This window comes from Crocodylus porosus, unplaced genomic scaffold (assembly GCF_001723895.1).
Source record: "Crocodylus porosus isolate Cpor-Errol unplaced genomic scaffold, CroPor_comp1, whole genome shotgun sequence".
NCBI lineage: Eukaryota > Metazoa > Chordata > Crocodylia > Crocodylidae > Crocodylus > Crocodylus porosus.
This window is the reverse complement of record NW_017728912.1, coordinates 6,770,787-6,781,284: the sequence shown is the minus strand read 5'-3', so window position 1 is coordinate 6,781,284 and position 10,498 is coordinate 6,770,787. Positions and strand designations below refer to the sequence as shown.

Sequence of the window (10,498 nt, the reverse complement as noted above, 5' to 3'; positions counted from 1 at the left end):
TTTTTTTTTTTTTTAACTAAGTATTTATACAAAATCCTATCCCCTTCATGACACCAACAAAAGCTAAAAATAAAAGACAAAACTAACTCTGAAGAATGTGTTAAAAAAAGGTCTTAAGTTTGCTTCAACAAGGCACATCCTATAATGAATCATCCACCAGAAATTACTGGCTGGGTGTTGTATGCCTAACGAATCACTTATAACTAGGGCCCTGAGAAAAAAAAAAAATCACAATTTCACGGACTATGTGGAAACTGCGAAACTCGCCCCATACCACAATTAAGGATCATGAGCATAGGCGGTGGAAGGCCAGGGCTAATGAGACTTAGCCCACACAAATGCAGGGCAGTGCAGAGGGCCAAGGGCAGCCTGGGCACAGGCTCTGGGCGCCTGCAGTGGTGGGGGAGAGGCGCAGACAGACGAGGAGTCTGCAGGTGACACGTAGAGAGTGAAGGTGTGGCAGGGAGATTGAGACAGCAGCTTATGCTGAGCCTGCATGGCAAGGGAGGGAGTGGGGCAAGGGTGGTGGCTAGGGCTGGGAGTGATGCCCAGTCAGGGCAATGCACAGTGCCCAGGGCAGGAATGCACAGCCAGGGGTCCTGGCCAGGGAGCAGAAGAGAGCCATGGGCAGCTGATGGTGGGTGGGGCACTCCCCAGCACTGTATGCACTTCTGGGAAGGGGTCAGGCACCAGAGGCAGTGTTGGGGGGGCAGGCTGGACAGGACATGGGAGACTTGTGCCCCCCTAGATTTCTGCACTCACAATGGGACACAGGGCTGCAGCCTGGCTGGACTGGCATTGTAGGCTTTGGAATAGATAGATACACACAGAGGTATCAGTTGGACATATGAAACATCATAACCAGAAGGAAACATAATTCAACATCATGCTTGCCATCAGACAACTTCAAAGTAAATAGATTGGTCCAACTTTTCTCTGGGGCTAAATATGCACAAAATGAACTTTTCCAACCAGATCTTACACCACACCTTCAGCTCTCCTGTGAAATATGAGTTTATTTCCACCTAGTAAAAATTTTACCGTCTTTGCATTCTCCTATGCCTGAAGAAGGACAAATGTGCCCAAAAGCCTGCAAATAAAGAATTTTTTTTTTTTTTGCAAAAATCTAGTTTGTCTAATAAAAGCTATCACCTCTATCAAGAATTCTGATTTCAGTTGAACACAATATTTTATTGATATATTTACAATTTTAAAGCAATTTAGAAGCCTACCAGTGTCTCAATACCTATTATATTAGGATATATCTATGCACACCTAAATGAATACATGTTTCATTTTAATCATGGAAGAATGTGCATTTGGGGTTTTTTTTTTTTTTTAAATCAGAGAATTTTGGATTTATTTATTTATTTTTTAATCTGAGAAAACCAGGATCCCTGGGTCATGGTATATAGGGCCAAAATTCTAACAAAACAGGTGTGTATGTTACATTCATCTCAAACAAGTGCTTATATTATGGGTCTTTGTCCTGGTATCTAAAAGCCTACATGGGTTGCATTTCCTCCATTTCATCTATTAGCTACGCTCAGAATTTTTACAGTAGCATTACACGGTCTCTTAGTGTACTTTTGCATATCTTGTTCAAAGACAACCAATCTGCATTATACACATGACTTTCCACTGTACTTGAATTTACTGTATTTACTCGAATATAAGATAGTCCTGAACAGCAAGATGACCCTCCACCCCACCCCCAATAATAAGCTTCTATACACAGAAACTTTATAAATGTGTTATAATTTCCTGGTATAGAATCAAATTATTGGCAGTTTACCTTAAATTTGTCCAACTCCCACTATTAAAACAGGGGTAATAGTGGCAGGGGAAGGGTCAGGTGCTCCCCTTGCCCTCTGCCTCCCCTCCCCCCCACACAACTTTCCTCCCCTGCAGCCCCTTCCTTCCCTACTCCTTACTGTCAGGCCCTGCTCTCCTTGAACACGTGAGGGGCAAATTTGAAAACACTAAAATTTGAAATAAATATGCTTGTAGTAATTTAGTTTATCTGAAATTGATGCATTATGTTTTTTTGAAACTGCTGCAAGTTTTAACAGAAGTCCTCCATAACCATAAGCTGCACTTTGGCACCTACTTACACATAATACAAAGCACACTGGATATTAATTCAAAGCCAAAAGGCTCATAATTTACCATATAGTTCACTGGGCTGGACCCCAACAGAATGAACAGTGTTTCAAGCCATATTGACCCCACAGCTCAGCACTGCTTAGTTTGTATGCTTACTCCAAATACCCCTCCCCCCAAATAAACTGCTAATTAGCCCCCAATTCATAACTGGAAGTGGGTCTTCCTGTCACAAGTCCTGGATTCCTCCAAAAATGTATATGCAGACATGGTTCACAGCAACCTGAGCCAACTCCACCTTATGAAGGCAGGGCATACTAATCATATAATGACACAGGGAGAGAGAGAGAAGGATACTGAGTGAATAGTTTGGGGCCCCGTTTGGTAGCGTTTGCCAGACATTTAAACCTAGTGAGGCAACAGGAATCACTGGACATGGGAAAGAAAGGCACTGCTCAGCTGTGGAACTGAAGAGGAAGTCTAGTTATATTCAGCGTAGTAGCTGACCATGACTTGAAAAAGAGTCTGCACTGAGGGTGACTGAGAGAAATGGGCACTACCATATATCTTATTTAGATGGGCTGCACTAACCTATTCTTGTGGTAAGGGAAACACCATGTAGCTGGGTCCATGAAGGCAGTTTTCCTTAAGCGCCCAGGGGATAACTGCTCTTCTGGTGTGATTTAGTCAAGGTGTTGGGACTTTAAGTCCACTTTATGGAAATGGGAGGCTCCTCCCTAGCTTCCTCCTGTGGCCTTATGGAGAAGGGCAAGCACAACTTGGGGGCATCTGAACCCGAAGCCTTCAGGCTTGGGCCTACACATAGGATGCCTGCCAAAGACGCAGAAAGATCTGAAGCCCCTTATGGGGGTAGAAGATGTTTGCTGGTTGTAGAGCCTTGGACTTAATTTGGCCGATTTGGCTTGGCACATGAAAAATTTGCCGCATATGGGCCGTGTGTTTTATAACCATGCTTAGGGTTGGCCTCATTTAATCAGTTTCATAGCTGGTTTCCATTACTGAGCACACAATGCTTCTGGCAGCAGTTTAATGATAGACAATGTATTTAATGAGGTTTCCCTGTATGCAAATACAAGAGGACGAGGTTTTCCCTGCCCCATGCTGATTGGGGATAAACTTAGTCTTATTTTCAAGTAAACAGAGTACTATGACATAAACCTGGAGACCAGAGTTCTCACCTTAAATGAGTTATATTACAGCTATCACTTTAAGGAAGTTTAGTAATAAAATCAGATAAACTCTGGCAATAAGCAGAGCTTGAAATAAAACTTCAACAGTTAGTTAAATTCAGAATTGACAAATCAACAACATTTTTTGGGATCATAATCAAGGGATTTAATCCCTACTATGCCCACCTTATTTAAGAAGTTGTATAACATCATGGTTTTTACTGTTTTTCACATTTATAACTATAATATGCAGTTAGCATCAAGTTGAGTTTGTCCCAAAATAAACAGTTGCAGATCCAGGCTTCAGCAGCAAGTAGTCTGTAACTGAACTTGAACAAATGAAAATAAAAACCCTATAGGAGATTGTAAACATAGCACAGAGTGCACAGAGAGGCTTTAAAGCTCACAGGAAGGCAACATGAACCCTTGCATTTTTCTACCTAAATAATATGGTATTAAAAGTCTAAGGCAAGATTCTATTACATCTATTAGACACTTTAGTGTGATCTTATTCTAGCCACCTCAAGTGCCTGAAAAACAATTAATGCAAAAGATGGATGTATCCTCCTCCTGTTCACAGGCCCATACTACTCCCAGGGCTTCAGAAGTATAATTCTATAGGACAACAGTCACACCCTGCAAACTGGATGCCATGCCCTACAGGAATCCCTTGCAGGAAGACTGTGGCCCTGGGCTGCCCACTCTCCTGCCATAAGCAAATAAATATTGCCTGCAAATAGGTGATGCAAACTAGGCCTATGAATGGTCGCACTCGTATAAAGTCAGGCACGTCTCGTGTGACAAAGGGCTAAAAGATGTCTGTTTGCTCAGGTTTTGTGCTCCCATAAAAATTATGGTGGCAAGAAGGCCACAGCTGTTTGCAGCCTTTGTGACTTAGCCCTATGGCTAAGAGGATGGCATCTTACAAATGTAGCAAGTTAATGTTTTTTCAGAGACTTGAGCAGGACAGAAGAGAATCATTCTTTGGAACTTAATATGAAAAACAGAATAGGTCCCAAAAGTTCAAAATCTTTGTAGGTAGCAGCCAATATATTAACTAAGTATCCTGATAGAAGGAAACAAAAGACCACAATAGGCAGGTGAATGGAAGACAATTAAAGTCTTGTAATCTATTACAACAAATAAAATCTCTTACTCGTCATTTTGAAGACCAACGTATCTGGGACTGGGAACCAACATGACTCTGACATTTTCTAGTTTTCCCTTCACAATGTGCATAAACTGGTCAAGGTGACTTGAAGGTGGTTTTGTGGTATATGTTAAGAAAGCATCATCAAAATTAATGCAGAGTGTTTGTGGCTGATAATGATTCCCAAATGCCAAGCGACCCTAAGTTAAAAGAAAGACAAATTACTCTTTGCTTACATAGCTTACACAGAAATAACTAAAAATGAAAAACTATGCGAGTAAAGACTACAGGTGGAAGCCTAGCCCTAAGTCACAGCAAAACTTCTATTGTTTTGAATAATAGGGCCAGGATTTTACCTTACATGCAGGTCTAACTCACTAACAGCAATAGGACTTCTTGCAGAAATATCAATGTGCTAAATTGTTAACGGTGAATTAAATGCAACACTACAAACAAACTTTTGAATATGGAAATTTTCATATCAATCGAATGGATTTTCTGGTGCATCACATTTGTGAAGTAAAGCTAACCTAAACTTTGAGAAATAAAAAAAGGGTCCAAATATTTTTATTTTATAAAGTGACCAAAAAATAGCTTTAGTATCATGTACCATCCAGTCCTAATTTTCTGGTCTTGCTTCAAAAAATAAATAAATAAAACAAAAAGCATTTCAAACATGTCTTCTGTTTTGTTTTTTCCAATGTTAGCAGGTCTTGTGCCGAAAAAGAACAGAGCCCATTTTCAATTACTTTCATGCTTGAAAAAAAGAAAAGCACAGAATGAAAATACAAAATCAAGCCAAATATAAAAATGAAGTCTTTAGTTGTGGAAATTTCAAAATTCTTTTTAGTCAGTCAAAAGGAATATTTCACTTACCGTGCTCACATTCACTTTGATGACAGGAATGAGGGATCTCCAGGAAGAGGAAGGGCCTTGAGATTCTGTTTTTACTTTAACACTGGAAAAAATACACACATGATAATACATATCCAACATTACAGAAAGAAAATAGGGGGGAAAAAAAAAAAATCAGAGTTAAAATCTTTTACAACTAACATCAGTTATTTTATTAAAAGCTGCTATGGTTTCTTTACTAAGTGCAGTAGTAGATTTTACTGGACATGCAGCAATAACTGTTAAAATCCCTTAAAATCTATGTTTAAGTACCACAGTTAATTGTAAGGACAGTCCAACTTAACAAGTAACATCTGTTTTTTCCTGTAAATTTTCATATTATACTCATTATACTAGTATAACATGAATTGTCTACCTGCTATTAAACTTAAGCAATAATGACCAAAGCACAGCACTATCTTAGAAAGAAACAACTGACTAGGAAGAGTTAATGGCCATCTTCAGAGGTTCAGGCCATTCACCTGAGAAAATACCCTGGTAACGATAGCTACAGCATACTAGCTATAGCCTTTCCAAACTGAAAGAAAAACACAGAGTAGACCTGAATATTTCTTTGTTTTTTTCTTTGAAAAAAATTAGCAGAAGTATTTACCAATACGGCCCAAGGCCTTTTCCAGAAAATTAAATGTGCCAAATATTAAAATCTTCATAAGTTTCATAGATAGTAGGGCTGGAAGGGACCTTGAAGATCATCAAGTCCAGCCCCCCGCCCCAGGGGTAGGAAGTCAGCTAGGGTCAAAGGATCCCAGCAAGATAAGCAACCAAACGTTTCTTGAATGAGTCCAAAGAGTAGGTGCCTGCACCACCCCAGGCCTTGGGGGCTTGGACAGTAAAGAAGTTTTTCCTTATGTCCAGCCTAAAACGGTCTTGGAAGAGTTTATGACTGTTGGAATCGGAAATGGCTTAAGCATTTAATACCTGTCTTTATTTCAGTCTTCAAAAATAGAGTAAAGCTGCCAGAGAGAACAGCAAAGATATGGAAGGAGACAAACAATCTAGCATAGAAGAACAACAGGTTAAGGCTTACTTAGAGAAGCAAGATGCTTTAAAAATCAGCAGGGTTGGATGGAACCCACCCTAAGGTACTAAAGGAATTGACTGAGGTAATTGTAGAGCTATTACAGTGTTGAGAATGAATGACTGAGGTAATTATAATAGCTCTACAATTACCTCAATCAATCACTCATTTCTCAACAATGAGAATTCACGGAGGTCAGGTGAGGTCCTGGACGACTGGAAAAGGGTAAACATCTTCCCTTTCTTGTAAGATGAGCACTTAGGAAGATGCAGGGATTACAGACCAGTTAGCCTGACCTTCAGTGAATATCATGGAGCAGGTCTTCAAGGAATCTATTACAAAGCACCTGGAACAGAAGACGGTGATCAGGAACAGCCGGAATGGAACTAACAAGTCATGCCTCACCGCCCTGTTTTCCTTCTATTAAGGTGACAGGCTCCAAGGATGGGAGAACAGCAATGGATGTGATATAACTTGACTTTAGCCTTTGAAAGTCTCCCACAATATTCTCATTAAACAAACAAACTAACAAACTACAGACTAGATGAAAGTACTCCAAGGTGGATACATAACTGGTTAGATCGTTGTGCTCAGCAAGGAATCATCAATGGTTCCATGTCTACTTAGGAGGAGGTATCAAGTGCAGTTCCCCAGGGGTCTATCCTGGGTTCAGTACTTTTCAACATCCTCATTAATGATTTGAAAAATGGGACTGAGCACGCATGCATAGCAAATTTGCAAGTGACAAGCTGGGTGAAGTTGCAGGCGCTCTAAAGGGCAAGACTAGGATCCAGGGTGATAAGATAGGATGGAAAAATGGTCTGCAATCAGTGAGATAAGATTCAACAAGGCCAAGTGCAAAGTTCTGCATTTGGGACAAAATAATTGCATGCATGAATACAGACTGAGAAATCACTGGTAAGGTTGCAGAATTGCAGAGAAGGACCTTGGGGTTACAGTAGACCATATGAGCAAACAGCATGCTCTTGTTGCCAAAAAGGCCAACAGCATACAGAGTTGTGTCAACAGGAGTGTCATCTGCAGGTCAAGGGAAGCAATTCTTCTTTTCTATGCAGCACTGGTGAAGCTCCATCTGCACAACTGCATCCAGTTTTGGGTCCCACACTTCCAAGAAAGATGTGTATAGGTTTGAGAAACTCCAGTACAAAGCAACAAAAATGATTTGAAGACTGGAAACTAAGACTTAGGAAGAGAAGCTGAAAGAGCTAGGGTTACCTGAGGGAGGATTTGATAAGAGTCTTCAAATACGAGAAGAGCAATTATAGAGAGGATAGAGATAGACTTATTCTCTGTCTCTGTAGGGGACAGGAGTAGAAGCAACGGCCTCAAACTGCACCAGGTTTTAGATTAGGAGAACCTTTCTATGATGGTGGTTAAAGATATAGGAACATACTAACTAGACAAACTGCTAAATCTCTATCCCTGGAAAAACTTTCAAAAAGAGCAATATTTGGCTCATGGTTTAGTCAAGGATGATCCTGCCTTAAGCAGAGGGCTGGACTAAATGACCTTATGAAGTCCCTTCCAGCTCTACCTTCTGATGATAGTGTACCCCATTCAGTTGCCATTCCTGTACACCAATCATGACAATTTTGTGGATGAAACCAAAAAAAGATGCACATAAATGACTGATCACTGAAAAAAATAGATGAAGGGCAGAGACATTAGGACTCAGATAGGGGAACATGTTTCACAGAAAAATCATTCACTGTCTGACCTCAGTTACTGTGTGCTCAGAGGACATCAACCCAACACCTTTAATAAGATGAACATGAGAACATAAATTAATTGGACACTAAGTACACCAGGGACAACACAGAAAATGATTTCCAGGGTCATTATAATCTACCAGATATTTGCTAACTTCTGCACTTCACAGGTGCAAGAATACAAGATCAACAGCACCTGTGAAAAATGAAGTTTTCATTGTGTAAGGCAGATAGTATTCCTGTCTATCCAATTTGCTAAAGCAAGATGTAAGACATCTTCCCACCTGTATGACTAATGAAACAGGATTTCTATAGGCAACTTCACTGAAAAGTTTTGATTTGTGGATTGGTAGGACCTATTCTTCATTTGCTGCAGAAGATGCAGAGTGAATGAAGTAGGGAGGTCACAAAAATAGAAGACAGTAACATAATTACATCAGTTCCTTCTTCAAATCTCCACCTTTCCCTCCAGAAAAACTTGCTCCAAATATGCCATTGCTCGTGTTTCCATCACCAGATCAGGGCCTCCTTGGCCAAATCGGCCCTAGGTTCACCATCAGTGTTAACGAGTCCTAATCCCAAACTGCCTACATTCCTAATCAGAGTCCTTCTCCACAACCCACTGCCAGTTCCATTTCAACAAGACTTAATTCCCTCTTTTCCCTTGGCCTCCATTGTGCCTCATCTCTTCCCACGCTAAGCTACTTCTGTGCTGCCTCAGTGCCAACACAGGAAGAGGGAGAGTCGCTGTTCTATTTTTTGCTGCCTGGAACCATCATGATCCAAAGCAAAATATTAAAAAGAGAAAAATGAAGTTGCAGCTCCTCTGACTCGAGCTACAGCATGAACAATCACTCTGTGAGGATACTACTTGTGCAGTCCTGTCTAGTCTAAAAGCTGTATCTAAGGGCATATTTAGTGAAAAGAGTCTGTGAAGGTCTAATCACAGGGGTGGGCAAAATGTGGCCCACGGGCCAGATGTGGCCTATCAGGCCATTCTATCTGGCCTGTGGGACCCCTCAAAAATTTAGAAAATTAATACCTGTCTGCCCCTGGCTGCCAGTCATGCGGCCCTCAATGGCTTGCCAAAATTCAGTAAGCGGCCCTCTGCCCAAAATAATTGCCCACCCCTGGTCTATCAGGTCTCAAGTAAACATACAAAAAAAAAAAAAAGTTCGGCATCTTTTTCAAAAGCATATAATCTCGCTGATTTCAGGCCAATTTTCTGGACAGCAGCAAAAAGCACATTCTTCACACAGAGGCTACTCCAAAGGTGGACAATTATTTTAGCTGGAGGAACCAGAAAAAAAACAAATAGTATACTAAAAAAAAACATATATACACATATATATACACACACACATATATATAATACAACATTTTAATTTTATTTAAAAAAAATTTGTCCCAAATTACATGCATTTGCATAGTGTATATAGAGGCAATCGCATAATAGCTAAAAAAAAGTCTTACTCTTACATATTGTGTGGGAGGTTTGTGGGGGGTGCAGGGGTGTGAGGGGAGCTTAGGGCCTGTGGAGGGGTGTGGGTGTCAGAGTGTGTGGAGTTTGCAGGCAGTGTATGCGGGATGTGGGGTTTGTGAGAGTGTGGGAGCCCCTTCCACATGCCCACTCCCAGCCCTTCCACGGCACACAGACCCTACTGCTGGGGGAGCAGCAGTACCCCCTTGGGTGCTTGCGGCCTATGTCAGACAGAGCCCCAGCAATGCCCAGCTCCAGCAGAGCCCTGGGAGCTGCAAGTGGTGGAACAGTCGACCCAGCCTGCTGGCAAATATCTTCAAACTAGACCAATCTGCAACTAGACCAGTCTGGCTTGGTGCCAGCATGTGGGGGTCGTGGCACTACAGACAAGAGCTGTGCGCAAGCAGGCTGGGCTGGCTCCATGCTTCCATGTGGGGCTTCCAGCACCCAAGTAAGAAGCCACACATGATGGCAAAGAACCTGCCAGGCCAATGGCACATGACTCCCCATGGTTTCTGGTCTGTACACTATCAGGCCGGGCGGGCTCCATGCTGCCATGCGGGCTCCCGACACTTACAGGCAGGAACACGTGCCACTGGGTCAGGCTGGCTCACTGGAATGCTGGGAGCCCCACACAGAGGGACGGAGCTAGCCTGGCCTGGCCCGGCCCAACCCAACAGCATGCAGCTCCCGCCTGTGGTGCCGGGAACCACACGGGGTGGCATGGAGCCAGCCTGGTCTGGGTTCAAAGGCACATGCCAGCTGGGGGGGGCAGGGGGGAAGAGAAGGGGAGGCTCTGCCTGCTGCAAGCCATGAACACCCCAAGGGCCTGCTGCCTGCTACTGCTGCTGCCAGCAGTGCAAGCTGTGCACCACGGAGAAAGGGGCAGCCCCCCACACACAAACCCCCCCT

At 42.3% G+C, this 10,498-nt stretch overlaps 1 protein-coding gene across 1 annotated transcript in view; it reads right to left on the bottom strand.

Moving 5' to 3' along the window:
• The window catches only part of KIAA1109 (KIAA1109 ortholog), a 242,219-nt gene that overhangs the window by 183,044 nt on the left and 48,677 nt on the right, over positions 1-10,498 (bottom strand). The window contains exons 6-7 of the mRNA XM_019533955.1: positions 5,320-5,401; positions 4,450-4,643 (exon numbers count right to left, since the gene is read on the bottom strand). Of these exons, the coding sequence (XP_019389500.1) occupies positions 4,450-4,643; positions 5,320-5,401 (276 nt within the window). The remainder of the gene's footprint in view (positions 1-4,449; positions 4,644-5,319; positions 5,402-10,498) is intronic.